The 15,544-nt window shown below is 40.9% G+C and overlaps 1 protein-coding gene across 1 annotated transcript in view; it reads left to right on the top strand.

The window, feature by feature from the left end:
• The window catches only part of LOC145398492 (uncharacterized), a 28,057-nt gene extending 13,325 nt beyond the window's left edge, over positions 1-14,732 (top strand). The window contains exon 4 of the mRNA XM_080271371.1: positions 14,555-14,732. Within this exon, the coding sequence (XP_080127497.1) occupies positions 14,555-14,732 (178 nt within the window). The remainder of the gene's footprint in view (positions 1-14,554) is intronic.
• Positions 14,733-15,544: the final 812 nt, after the last annotated feature.

Below are 15,544 nucleotides of genomic sequence, written 5' to 3'. Positions count from 1 at the left end.
TTCGTCCTCTGTTATTTACACTTGTCAGTTCGTGAAAGCCAGCCCTCATCCACTTCACTACACACACACACACACACACACACACACACACACACACACACACACTCCCACCGAGACTTCTCTCCCTCCTGCACTCTCTTCCTCCCTCCATCCTCATCACAACTCACACTCACAATCCCTCTCTTCACCACCAACATTCTCTCCTTCCTCCCACCTATGTCTCTTTCCTTCCTTCTCTCCTGGCCCTCGGCTCCACAGATTAATTGACACATACACACACACACACACACACAAACACACACACACACACACACACACACACACACACACACACACACACACACACACACACACACACACACACACACACACACACACACACACACACACACATTGACAAACCGAAAAACTCCTGAATAAAGAAAAAAACAAGTTCACACCTCATTCAGGGAAGATATTATTTCATCTCAAGGGAATCAAGTATCGTCTGTCTCCTGTGGGAAGGATAAATAGTTGATAGTGTTGTCTACTCTAGCCGTCTGACTGCTGGGATTTAACTCACCTTAATAAATCACCTGCTGTTGGCCTGAACAACCCATTCAGTCCGATTACTTATTTCATATTCTACTTTCGGTATTAGCAGACGGTTTTATTTAGCTTACGAGAGACTTAACTAGGAGTAGACTGTAGCACCAGTCGAGCAGGGCAGTACTCCCAAGGTTGATGGAAAGCTGATGACAGGGAGAGCTGGGGCTCCCGTTTCATCAGTCCTCAGGACTAGTTCCTGACCATCCCCCTTTGCTGAACTTTTTCAATGTCTCAGTTACACAGAGAGTAGGCCAGCATACTCTCCAGTACAAATTTCTCTAACTATCTACACCAAACAACATGCACAGTACACACTACACTTCTGATTTAAAATTCACTAAAATGGCGTCTCATCACCAAGCCTCGGAGTCCCCAGGGGGGGGGACCATAAATGCCCCCACCATCCGCCCCTCTCCCGGTGACGACTCGAGGTGCCTGGAACCATTGTCTGACTCTCTTCTTCTTCATTTCTGCAACATTCGCGGCCTTTTCGCTAACTTTCGCTCTGTTGAGCACCACCTCTCCTCCTCTAAACCTTACTTTCTTTTTCTAACTGAGACTCAGCTGTCTGAGGCAACTGACAGCAAACCCTTTTCTGTATCCTCCTACTTTCTCTATACTCATTTCAAAGCCAAAGGTGGCTGTTGTGTATATATACGCAACGACTTATCTTGCTCTCGTGTTCCTGAACTCGATTCTTCTGAATTCTCCACACTCTGGCTTCAGCTTTCCTGTCATTCTCTGACTAAACATATCTGTGCTGTTTACTTATCCCCTAATTCTACTGACTATCAAGAATTCTTCGACTATTTTACTTCTACGATGGAACACATTCTATCCATTTCTCCTTTCTCTGAAATCTCCATTCTAGGAGATTTCAATGTTCACCACTTCCTTTGGCTCTCCTCTCCTTTCACTGATCCACCTGGTGAACAAGCCTACATCTTTTCTATCCTTAATGACCTAGAGCAGCTTGTACAGCACCCTACCCGTATTCCTGACCGCCTTGGAGAGAGCTCCAACATACTTGACCTCTTCCTCACAACTAATCCTTCTGCTTACTCTGTTAATCTTTTCTCTCCGTTGGGCTTCTTCGATCACAACCTTATTACCTTAACCTGTCCTATCACTCTGGTACGGCCTGTGGACCCTTCAAAGAAACGTCGTCTGTGGCATTTTGGAGCCGCAGTACTTCTTTGATTTTCCCTGGAATGATTATTGCTTCCATGGCCGTGAGCCATCTGAGTGTGCCTTGCGTATTACGGAGGTTATTCTCTCGGGCATGGAAGCATACATTCCTTTCTCATATCCTTTGACTAACGCAAGAAAGGCTTGGTTTAATCACCTTGTTCTAATGCTGTCCGCAACAAGGAAAGGGCCTATAAAAGGTACCGGAGCCAACCCACCCCTGAATCACATCATCTTTACGTTTGTGCCCGGAATCGTGCTAAGTCTGTTCTTCGCTCTACTAAAGATAATTTCATCCATACTAAATGCTCTCAACTCTCCAACTCGAATTCTTCCCGCTCCTTCTGGCACCTTGCCAAAACTCTTTCTAACAACTTTACCTCATCATCCTTCCCTCCTCTTTTCTACTCTGATGGTTCTGTAGCTATTTTTTCTACTGATAAAGCAGATCTCTTCACATAGACTTTCTCCTCCAATTCCACCTTAGACGATTCCGGTGCTGTTCCTCCATCACTTCCCCCCTCTGACTTCCTCATGGCTGACATTAAAATTTCTTCAGCTGATGTATTTTCTGCCATCACTGGCCTCAGTACTAACAAGGCATATAGGCCTGATGGGGTCCCTCCTGTTGTTCTCAAGAACTGTGCTTCTGTGCTTACTCCCTGCCTAGGCAAACTCTTTCGCCTTTGTCTGTCAACTTGTACCTTTCCTTCTTGCTGGAAGTTTGCTCTCATTCAGCCAGTCGCAAAGAAGGGTGACCACTCTCAACCCTCCAACTATCGTCCAATTGCTTTAACGCCCTGTATTTCAAAAGTTTTCGAGTCAATTCTCAATAGAAAAATTTTAAGGCATCTTTCCTATCACAACCTTCTTTCCGATCGTCAGTACTGGTTCCGTCAGGGACGCTCCACTGGCGATCTTCTCACCTGCCTTTTAGACTCCTGGTCATCCTCCTTTCGGGACTTTGGCGAAAGCTTTGCCATTGCACTTGACATATGAAAGGCTTTCGATCGAGTCTGGCATAAATCTTTAATTTCCAATCTGCCTTCCTACGGTTTCTATCCTTCTATCTGTGCCTTCATCGCTAGCTTCCTTTCTGGTCGTTCTATAGCCGCTGTTGTAGCCGGCCATCGTTCTTCTCCTAGATCTATCAACAGTGGTGTTCCTCAGGGCTCTGTCCTATCACCAACTCTCTTCCTTTTATTCATCAATGATCTTCTAAGCTGTACATCTAACCCTATTCACTCATACGCTGATGACTCCACCCTTCACGTTTCCATTCGGTTCTCGCAACGCCCATCTCAACAGTTACTTTAACAAACAAGGGATGAGGCTATGGCACACCTAATGTCTGACTTAGCTCGTATCTCTGACTGGGGTAAAAATAATATGGTTGTTTTTAATGCATCTAAGACTCAGTTCTTACACCTATCAACCCGAGAAAATCTTCCACAGGTATACCCACTAATGTTTAATAATATTCAGCTTAATCCTGCACCATCCTTGAACATGCTTGGGGTTTCATTTACTTGGGACTTATCTTAGAAAGATCATACTACATCTCTTGTAAAATCTGCTTCCAAGAGATTGGGTGTGCTAAGCCGACTCTGCTCTTTCTTTACCCCTGCACAATTGTTGACTCTATACAGGGGTTTTATCCGCCCCTGTGTGGAGTACAACTCTCATGTGTGGGGAGGCTCCCCACATACAGCTCTTCTCAATAGGGTGGAGTCAAAGGCTTTTCGTCTCATTAACTCTCCTCCTCTTACTGACTCCCTTCAACCTCTGTCTCTTCGCCGCACTGTTGCATCTTTATCTCTTTTCTATCGCTACTTTAATGGTCACTGCTCCTCTGAACTGTCTGCTTGCATTCCTCCACCTCTACGACGGGCGCGTAGCACCCGTCTGGCAGCAAACTCTCATCCCTTTTCTGTGCAGCTCTCTAATGCAAGAGTTAACCGTTACTCCCAGTTTTTCATTTATGCAACAGGTGAACTCTGGAACTGTCTCCCTCTGTCTGTATTTCCTGCTGCCTATGATCTCCAGTCTTTCAAACGCAGTGTGTCCAGGCATCTCAAAATGATCGGATCTTGAATTTGGCTCTCTATTGTATTTTGTTTTTCTCTTGGAGGAAACTGTTACTGCGGGCTCATGGCCTTTGGTTCCTTCTTCGCATTAAGAAAAAAAAAAAAAAAAGGTTAATGTAGCGTTTCCTGATTCCCTGAGTACAGAAGGTCTCGCTTAAGATAAATATGATCTCCTGAGGTAACAATAATAAATCAACAGAATACGTCACGGAATCAAGGGCTTTATTTTTTTTCATTTTCTTTATTATTACCATCATCATGATAATTTATCATCTCGTCCTGAGAAACCGATTGTGGGATGGAAATGTCTATTTTCTTTCGTGAAAAATCCGTGAAAGGAGTAATTCAGTCATGTTGCTACTGTTTCCTTATCATGAACGTGTGATTGCCTTCCAAGTCGAGGATCAGTGTTTTCTTTCATAGATTTCATACTCCTGAGCAAATGAAATAATCTCTTAGGGTTTTAATTTGCGAGAAACTTTTGCCCAATAGTCTAGCTTAGTTTTCCGCGTAATTTTCGTACAGTAACGCTGTTATTTAATGAAATCGATACTGTCATCAAAATTTCCTCAACATTTATATATTTGTTTATATATGCTTTTCCTCTGAGAACCAATGATTTCATCAATATTCTTGGACATTCAGGCTGATTTCTTAATACGAGTACTTACTCAGTTAATTCTCCATACATATATATATATATATATATATATATATATATATATATATATATATATATATATATATATATATATATATATATATATATATTTTGTCTGATATACTCAATCAGTTAATGATTATATCCTACATTTCTTCGACATTCTCCTAATTTAGTTGGTGTTGGAAGCTTCTTTTCTCGTACGAATGTTGTCGATGTTCTTTATATATATATATATATATATATATATATATATATATATATATATATATATATATATATATATATATATATATATATATATATGATATACTATATCATATATATGATATATATATATATATATATATACATATATATATATATAGTATATATATATATATATATATATATATATATATATATATATATATATATATATATATATATATATATTAGGAACTAAGGGCCTATTAGTATTAGTCTTATAGTTTTTCTTAACCTCAGGACTGATGATATTATGATCGCTTTTACTATAATATTCACCAACATCACACAAATGTATTAGCTTTCTGTCTTTTCTTAAGGCAGGGTCCAGTAGTTTATAGCCACACGTCAGTGTATTCATTGCACGACCAGAAAATGCATTATCTACCAGTTGTAACAATCTTCTTCCTTCTTTGTCTGGACAAGGATTTCTGTTGTTATTAATCGGACTGTTAAGTCCCCTAAACTAATGCCACCCTTGTTTTCTGTTTTTTTTTCGTCGTACAGCAACTTATTATTTTCCTCATCTGACTTGATAATTCTCCATACTACACTAAAAAGACTTTTTTTACCCTCTGTGGAAATATCGACAAATAAGGAACCGCTTGTTTCAACATCAAGTATCTTGAGCTGTATTTGATACACGTGGTCTTTACTATACTGTATACTATTAGAACTTCCCCGCAGTTGTTATGCAGCCGCGAATTTTCATTTTTTAGCAATATTTTTGTAGTGCTACTTCTCCAATCAGGTGTTTCTCACGGAAATTTAACCATGAGTCTATAATCAAAATTATGTCTGCATTTTGGGCACATTTTTTTTTTTTTAATAACAGAACGGAGGAAGGAAAAACAAATGAATAAAAAAAAAAAATAATCCATACGCCAGATTACTGGTGTCCTCTGTTCATAAAATATCTGTAACAGTTAAACTTGAACACCTATGGGTTGAAATTTGGAGGAAAACAACCCTGGGGAAGCGAGTTCCAGAGAGATGCAGTTCGGGAAATGAAAGAATTTTGATAGGCAGAGGTTCTGCAATATGGCTGAGTGACATTCCAGTCATGAGCGCTACCAGATGCCCGAGTAGCACGAGGGAAGGCATGGAGAGGTGGCACCATGGACGCAACTTCGTCTGAGCACTTGCCAAAAAAATATCTGTAAAATAATGCAAGGGAGACAACATTTCTTCTTACTTGCAGGGGAGGTAGTTTATTTGTAATGGCAGGATGGTTTTTAATTCTAACAGCTTTGTTCTGAATTTTATCTAGTTGTTTTAATGCAACCTCTCCACATCCATTCCACAAGGGTGAGCAATATTCAAACTGAGAGTGTACATGACTCTTATAAATTATAGCCAACTGTTCATCAGCGAAGTTACGGACTCTGTACAATAATCCAAGTTTCTTAGAGGCGGTTTTAGCAAGAGATCTAACATGAGAGGTCCAGCAGAAGGCATTGTTAAGTGAGACGCCAAGAATTTCAATACTTTTGGAGATGGGAATATTAGTGGCACTGCAGGAAATGTACAAATTTGGCAATATCTGTCTATTAGAATATTGTATATATATAGTTTTACTAGCATTAAAAGAGACAAGGTTGTTTTGTCCCCATTCACTGATAGTAGATAGGTCTTGATTTATGGAGATGGCTGTACTGAGTTGAGAGTAGAGATATTAGACTTTGTAAATGGGTGTCTGAGTGTGAATGAACTATGTAGTGTTGAGTCATCTGCATATGAATGGATGGGATTGTGGGTGACAGATAAGAGATCATTAATATGAACCAATAATAGGGTTGGCGCCAGAACTGACACCTGCGGCACGCCGGCGTTAATTGAGTGGAAATTGGAATATACATCGTGTACTTTTACTCTTATTTTCCTGTCACTAAGATATGAAGAAATCAAAGGAACAAAAGACGTTTGTCCATAGCAAGGGAGTTTGGACAGCAGGGGACGGTGCCATACTCTGTCGAAAGCTTTAGAAATATCAAGAGCTACTGCATGAATTTCTCCATGTAGATGCAAAAGTAATTAACTTTTCTCACTTTGAAATAATATTTCTCGCATTATTATACATGATATTCATAGAACGCCAGGATTTAATAGGGCTGGTACACCGTAAAATTAGACCCTTTTAATCATGTAAATCCTCAGTATCGATTGCAACACTTCTAGGAACTTCGAGCCTAATGTAACGTCTCATCCCTCCCATGAAATTTCCTAATTGTTTTCCTGTACCTGAGGTGATATCCTGTCTATCTGACACGCCTGGTGATATGACCCCGCCTAACTTACCTTACTACCAATACCCTCGAATTGGATTGTTAGAGAGAGAGAGAGAGAGAGAGAGAGAGAGAGAGAGAGAGAGAGAGAGGTAATGATGATGATGAAATGAGAAGGAATGTTATAACAATTGTAAAAATGCACGGAGGAAGAGAGGAAGGGGATGATGGAGTGAGGGAGGAAGTGGTAAAGATGTAATAGGGAAGATTTGGAAAGAGAGAGGAGACGAGTGGGCAGATATTACAATAATCTTGAGTCTTGGGCTTTAATATTGGATCAAGTTCCTAGTTTTCTTCTCATAATTCGTTCATTAGGAATGCAATGCATCGTCTCTGTATTATGCCCCAGCTTATGCTCACCTTTGGTCATATAACCTTTTTTTCGGTATCTTATTTTTTTTTATTCTAATTTTAGGAACAACTCCGGTATTCATCTCCTGATAAAACACCAGGCAATATAGTTCTGCCCAACTGAATGAGTCAAAGGTGCCTCTGCGTTCATTATGTCATAGTTAATCTCTCATGAAAAGGACAAAATAATGCGGTATCCATATCGACTAACACCAAACAATATTCCTCTGCTGAGCAGTGTCACAAGAGCCTGAGTGTTAGCAGTGTCATCATGAACCCCTCTCAAGGTCAGGAAACTGTAGCATTCAATTACAGCTAACGTAAGACGATTCTATTAAACAAAGAATGAGTTCTGGAAGTCTCATTGTTAATTCCTTGAATCCGGTGGTCTTTTTTTTTTTAATCTAGAAAATTTCATTCAGTTTATGTGAGGCCTTACGAACGGGAAGAGTTAGATATAGCCTCCATTACCACTTTCCTACACATCTCCTGTAAATTTAGAACTTTCGTAGGGTAGCAGCATGGCTAAGATGTGTCATCAGACACAGAAAGTTGTTTCTTATTTTTTCTCATCCTCTCCATACCTGTTTTATCTCATCCTTCATCTCTTTCCTCTGGTCTCCTTCATTTTATTTTCCCATTTTTCATTCCTTTTTCCTCTGTAGTTCACTTGTTTCCTTTCTGTTTTTTTTTCTTCACTTCCGATTATTACATTTTCTTTTTCTTTTTTCCCTTTCTAATTCAGTTTTCCTATCTTTTTTTTCTCATGATTTTTATTTTTGATTTAACTCTGGCATTACTAAAAGTCCCTCAGGGCAGAATAAAATAGACTTGTAATACTAATAACAAACATAAGCAATACTACGCTGTTGCAACCCTCCATTTGACCACGCACATACCCCCCACCTCCCTGTACATAAGCACATATCGACCCTCACCCTCTCCCCCTCCTCTGTATAACACAGATACATTAAAACATAAAAAGATAACAGAAAAAATCATCATCATCACAACTACCACCACCACCATTACAGTATCTCATCATTATCATCAGCATCTCAATAAACCACCTCTGCTGCATGTCAGTGAGGGTGTCACTGACCGGAGCGAGAAAGATGTGGAATCCTATCTTTGTGCTTCTCACCCCACAGGTGAGAAGCAGGAAGTTGGAGATTGCTCCCTGCAGTCTAATGGATTGGCAACCAGGAACCTGATGATCCAGGAATGATGCTCTTTCGAAGTCCAGAAAAATTGCTTGTTGATCAGCGAGGTCAAATGCTTTAATGAAGTCTATGAATGTGGTGATCATACATAATCTTATTTTTTTTTAGAGTTTTGTAAATAAAATCCAAAAAAGTTACAGATGGAGTGTGTTGAGGAAGATGATATAATATTCGCAAACTGCTGTGAGTCAAATATGGGTGCAGGGACATATCAGGTCTACTCTGCCATGAAGCTTTAGCACAAGAAGCTGGGCAAGATAGCAAATACCTATGGGTCTCAGATCATTGAAGTTGGTTCGATTGGTAGTTTTGGAGACTGCGGACACATAAACCGTCGTTCACTCTGCAGGGTTCATTGACTGCTGGAGACATTCATTAATTATGGAGCACAATAGTGTGGTTACTTCTGCAGTAAATTCCTTGATTAATCACTTTTGTAGATCGACTAGAGCTACCGAGCTTTTGAGTTTGATGACTCTCAGTTTGTGACAGGATGTGTGTTCTTGAACAGTTGAAATAGCTGTTGAGGCAGGAAAATGGGCCCCCCTGGGTGACCTCTTACCCAGCTATGCTCGGCCATTTACTGTACCTAAAGTTTAAGTATTAAAACAGTCGTCCTTTTTCATTTATGTTTCCTTCATCCACCGTGCATGTCCTCCTAACATAATACTCACTTACTCATAATCCCCTTTCTGAGTCATTCTCACATCAGTTGTACTTGGCGGAGAAGGTCGTGGCCACCATTTCCCTCCCTCCCATCATGTTCCCACTTTCATGGTCACTTACCCTCCCTATCCAACCAAGCTGGTGAGCTGCACTGCACCTAGAACCTTCCCCCAGATTCCCATGAGCACCTGCTTTCGCCCCATGCCCTCGGCCCATACAGGGAACCAGGTGGACTTGAGCAGGCATTTCCAGGGATTTTCTTCCTTCCTCATCGCTATCCAACTCACATGATTCACTCATGAGCCTCAAAGAGCGGGATACTTATGTTCACGGGACATAATCATAAAAAGTGCTCCATGACCCCACCCCCCGCCTCAGATCGAGGACATAGTTATGTACAGACTCCATGTTCTTTCGCTCCCGAGTGTGCCGAGATGTATTCACATATATACACGGTACACATCACATTTCCTATTCTAAATTAAGGAAAAATGGCATTTCAACACCCAACTTGAGTCAACGGCGGAGGGGCGGGAGGGGGGCAAAATTCCCCACCATCTGCCCCTCTCCCAGTGGCGGCCAAATGAGATGAATGAAAACATTGTCTGATTCACTTACCATTCATTTCTGCAACATTCGATGGCGGGCCCATATTTGGCCCGGTCCTCCCAAAGGGAGGAAAATCTAAAACAACAGCAACATTCGAAGTGTTTCCTCGTGAATAACTTTCTCTCCTTTGCACACAACCTCTCTTCCTCTAAGTCTCACCCGCTCTTCCTCACTGAGACTCAGCAGTCTGAGGTAACTGATATCAACCCCTTCTCTGTATCCTCGTATTTTCTCTATACTCACGTCAAAGCCAAAGGTGGTTCTTTTATCTACACTAAGTATGCAAGGACATATCTTGCTCTCTTGTTCCTGGATATGAATTATGTGAATGCTCTGCTCTCTGGCTTAGGCTATCCTTTCATTTTCTGACTATATACATGTGCTGTGTGCTTATCCCCTAATTCTACTGACTATGAAAAAAAAAAATCTACAGTATTTTACTTCTAAGACTGGACACATCAAGTTCCTCTATCTTCGAAATCTTCATTCTTGGTGATTTCAGTGTTCTCCACCACCTTTCGCTCTTTTCTCCTTTCCCTGGTCCACCAGGCGAACCAACCTATATCATTTCCATCCTTAATGACCTAGAGTAGCTTGTGCAGCACCCTATCCATATCCCCTACCACCTTCGAGTGAGTTCCAACATGTTTGATCTCTTTCTTACAACTAATCATTCTGCTTAAACTAATAATCTTTTCTTTCATTTGGGCTCCTCCAATCTCAACCTTATCACCTTAACTTGTCCTATCGCTCCAGGAAGACTTGTGGACCCTCCCAAGAAGCAGCGTCTGTGGTACTTTAGAGCTGCTGACTTGGAGGCCCTCAGGTAATACTTCTTTGATTTTTCTTAGAATGATCATTGCTTCCATGACCGAGAGACTCCTGAGTGTGTCTCACACATTCTGGAGGTTATTCTCACGGGCATGGTAGCATACATTCTCTTCTCTTATCCTGTGACTAATACAAAAAAGGAAATCTTGGTTTAATGACACTTGCTCCATTGCTCTGCAAAACAAGAGGAAGGCCTACAAAAAGTATCAGAGCCAAACCACCCCTTAATCTCATATCTTTTATGGGTCTGCTCGAAACCATGCTACATCTGTTCTCTGATCCACTAATAATAATTAGATTCGTACCTAATGCTCTGAACTTTCTGATTCAAATTCTTCCCGCTCTTTCTGGCACCTTGGCAAGAACCCCAAACAAGCATACTTCATCTTTCCCTCCTCTTTTCTGCTCTGGTGGCTCTGTAGCTTCTTTTTCTATGAAAAACCAGGATTCTTTGCTCAAACTCTCTCCATCAGTTCCATTTCAGATGATTCCGATGCTGTTTCTCCATTACTTCCTCCCTCTAACTTCCTCATGGCTGACATTAAAATTTCTTCAGTTGATGTACACATTGCTTAACTGGCCTCAGTACTAAAAAAATCTTATGAGCCTGATGGGGTCCCTCCTGTTTTTCTCAAGAACTGCAGATCTGTCCTTAAACCCTGCCAAGGTTAACTCTTTTGCCTTTGTCTGTCTATTTGTACCTTTACTTCCTGGTGAAAGTTTGCGCTCATTAAGCCTGTCCCAAAGAAGGGTGGTCATTCCCAGCCCCTATAGCCCAACTGCTTTAACATCTTGTATTTTGAATGTGTTCAAAACAAAAATATTAATAGCACCTTTCCTATTAGAACCTTCTTTCCGAGAGCTAAAACCAGGTACTCTTCGCTGATGATCTCCTCACTTTCCTTTAAAGGCTCTTGGTCATCCCCTTTTTCGAACACTGGTGAAAGCATTGCCATTGCACTTGAGATCTCAAAAGCTTTAAATCTAGTCTAACATAAAATTTTAATTTCCAAACTGCCCTTTTATTGTTTCCATCCTTCTATCTGCCACTATTTCTAGCTTCGTTTCTGATCGTTCTATAACTGCTGTTGTAGATGGCCACCCTTCTCCTAAAGCTTTCAGTAGTGGTGTTTTTCAGAGCTCTGTCCTATTACCATTTCTCTTCCTTCTATTCATGAATGACCTTCTAAGCTGTACTGTACATCTAGCCCCATTTACTCATACACTGATGACTGCATCCGTTCACTTTTTCATTTGCTCTTCGCAGCGTCCATATCAGCAGTTACTTCAGTGAACAAGAGATGGGGATATCGCTCTCTTTATGTCTGACTTGGCTCATATATCTGGCTGGGGTAAAAGTATTTTTTTTTTATTTTGTTTTTAATTAATCAAAACTCAGTTTCTACCTCCTTTGACCCACCGAAATCTTCTGCAGGATTATCCTCTAATTTTCGGCAATATACAACTTAATCCTGCATAATCTTTCAACATACCTGGCGTTTCATTCTCTCAGGATTTATCATGTGAAGATCATAGTATGTAGCTTGTAAAATATGCTTCCAAACGTTTAGGTGTTCTAAGCCGACAACGTGCTTTCTTGAACCCTTCACAGCTGATGACTTTATGCGAGGATTTTATTCGCCCCTGTGTAAAGTATAACTCTCAAGTATGGGGAGGTTTCCCACACACAGCTCCTCCCAATAAGGCACAGTAGAGTCAAAGGCTTTGAGTCTCAATAACTCTTCTCCTCATACTGGCTTCCTTCAACCTCTGTCTCTTCGCAGCACTGATGTATCTTTATCTCCATTCTATCACTACCTCAATAGTCACTGCCCCTCAATAATGTCTGATTGCATCACCCCACCAATATGATAGATGCACAGCACCCGCCTGGCAGTAAACTCTGATTCCTTTTCTGTACAACTCTTCTATGCAGAAGTTAAACATTACTTATAGTCTTTCATGCATGCGACATCTGATTTCTGGAAATGTTTTCCTTTGTTTTTATTTCCTGCTGCCTTTGACCTCCGATCTTTTGAACGCAGTTTGTCCTGGCACCTCGAAATTAATGAATCTTGACTTTGGCTCTCTCTCATGTTGATTACATTTTCCCTCGGAGGGAACAATGTTGTGGGCTTCTGGTGTTTGGTTTCTTCTTCCTTGGGAAAAAAAAAAAAACGTTTTGCTCATCTTCCCATCCCAGGAGAAAGTGAGTCTTTCATTTTCACCCCACCCCCCACTTCCACCCCAGCCACTAGTCACCCTTACTTGGGGCAGACATACAGAGTGACTCCAGCTCCAAAACAATGAAGGTGGGAGGGGGGGAGGAGGGGGAAGGGATCCCGCTCCATAGAAACACCCTATACCCACTTCATCCTTAAGTAGAGGGGAGAGATGAAAACGGGAGGGGAGGAGAGGGGAAGATTCGCTCCTCGTGGCACCTCTCCACTGTCCACCTTTGTCATTTACGATTTTTTTCCTATACTCCCATTCTTTACCGCCAGTGGGACTAAATCCTCTTGCTAGCTAAGCCTTTATGAAAATACAGACTATGAAAAAAGAAAGGCCCAGTGTTAATATGAGCATTCTTGTGTAATAAATGCAGCACCCCCATTTTAAGTTTTGCCATCCCTCTGCAAATGCGGCTATTTTACTCGGTAATTGAATGAACTGACTGGTCCTGGACAAGGCTTTTTCTTCCGTTTTTTCCCCAGAGATATTTCCATATACTACTGCCATATGTCAAGCAAAGGTGTCAACCTCTGTTAGTATACTACACAGAAGTTAGATGTGGCCTAGAAAATTTCCTTTCTAGATGATTGTGATACCCCTACCTGGGCATTGTAAAGAGTAATGCAGTCTAGACATAAAAAGCCCTCATCCCAGCATGCCCGTATTAAAAATGGGCTTTTCATTTTTCAAAGCCTGTATTTAACACTAAGGAAAATGACTCCCTGGCGGCCATTTCATGCTTCTCACACTAACCACGGACACCGAGAACAATCCTGAACCCCAGACATAGAACATATTTCCTGTTTGCTTCCTGCACATCACAGTCATTAGACATGCAAAGGGACCTGTTCAATGCACTTACTGCAGAGAATGGACCCACATTACATGTACTACACTAGCAAAAGACAGGCAGCGTCACAGGACAAGGCGTCTGACTCATGCAGCACATCAACTAGCACTCTTGTCATTTGAAGCAAAACTCCCCCACTCCACTACAACCTTCCACTCACACAGTCACAGACATTACAACTGAGTCCCAGCACACATGCACTACACCTACAACAAAGACGCAAACTGGACGCAGACCTCCTCAAACACGCATAAACACATTACTTCTTAATATTGACAATATGCTATAAAAAAAAAAAAAAAAATCACGATCACGAAGTACACATAAGACTCCTACAGGCAAGAAAATGACAGATCTACAACATATAAACTCCCCAAACCAACTATTACACATCCGCTCAAACAAGTGAGGGCAATAGGAGTGGCCTCATTGCATACACTCATCCATCAATCCTCTGCAAAGACACAACGCAAACAACACAATCACTTTTCCAGAATGACATTAAAAATGCAGTCCCTGGATATCGGATCTGATCGCATAAAATAATATACAGTATTTTCATCATTTACATTCCACCCGACTTCACAACGCTGCAACAGTGTAGTACGACCTTCATCTTCTCCAAGTAACACAGACACCTAAGTCTATCATTACTGAGGACTTTAATGTTGAAACATTGTATGCAATAAACAATTGCAGATGCCTATTGCTTCATAACTCAATATGTATATGCTTAGTGACACCTCACAACTCGCTCTCATCAAACACCAGGTAAAACGCACCCCCGCATCCTCAGATGTTGAATTCTGTTCTCGAACATTTGCACTCAAAACCACCTGGCGAGCGGAACCCAATGTTGCCATGGATCATATCATCGTCATTATCACAATAGAAACACAATCCAAAGCACAGTGACCTCACCTCACGTACACAAACTACAAGAAGGCAGACTGAAAAAAAATAATCTACGCAAGAAAGAGAACAACACTTCCGCACACTAATCAGCACATAAACAGCAACAATAACAGACATATTATGTTGTCCATCAACATCGATTCAGTGTACACAAGCACCACATTAGACAAGGCAACACCATAGATTGCTCGCTGCAGAAAACGATGTGGCAGACAAAAACACAAGGCCCACCAGAAGGCTATAAGAACTTAACAATGAGATCAACAACAAGATTAGAAAAAAATATATATATATGTATAAAAATCGGAGGGCGTTTGTTTACAACACTTGATCACTTAACAGATTCCTTTCAGGTCTGCAAAATGCTGAACAGTATCATCAAATCACAAGCATGTACCTATAAGACACACACTGCCATCACCTCCAAAATACAGCATATCCCCTCTAACAAATTTTTTCGTGAACTATTATGCAGACTTCATTTACTTACCACCGACACACACTGAGTCTAAAAAACCGTCCTCACAAGATCGTGATTTCCACTCTGCCACAGTGCAACACCTTTACTCCATACCAAACACGGAACATTATCAAGAAAACAAAGAACTCTACAAAGAAAGGGCCCGGTGCCATTATCAACCTATACCTGAAACATTCAACATCACAAAGTATCCAGATCCTCATAAAAATCAGCAACTACTCATACGTACAGTACATTGTAGCATTTCTAATATTAGGAAACATGGAACATTTACAACTATCCTTAAACCAAACAAGTACCCAACACACCCTTCCTCATGCACACCATCCTA

Source organism: Coenobita brevimanus, chromosome 5 (assembly GCF_032717465.1).
Source record: "Coenobita brevimanus isolate Jiangsu-jjx chromosome 5, ASM3271746v2, whole genome shotgun sequence".
In the NCBI taxonomy this organism is placed as follows: Eukaryota; Metazoa; Arthropoda; class Malacostraca; order Decapoda; family Coenobitidae; genus Coenobita; species Coenobita brevimanus.
Note: the sequence above shows the minus strand (reverse complement) of the source record. Positions and strands in the feature narration are given on the sequence as shown.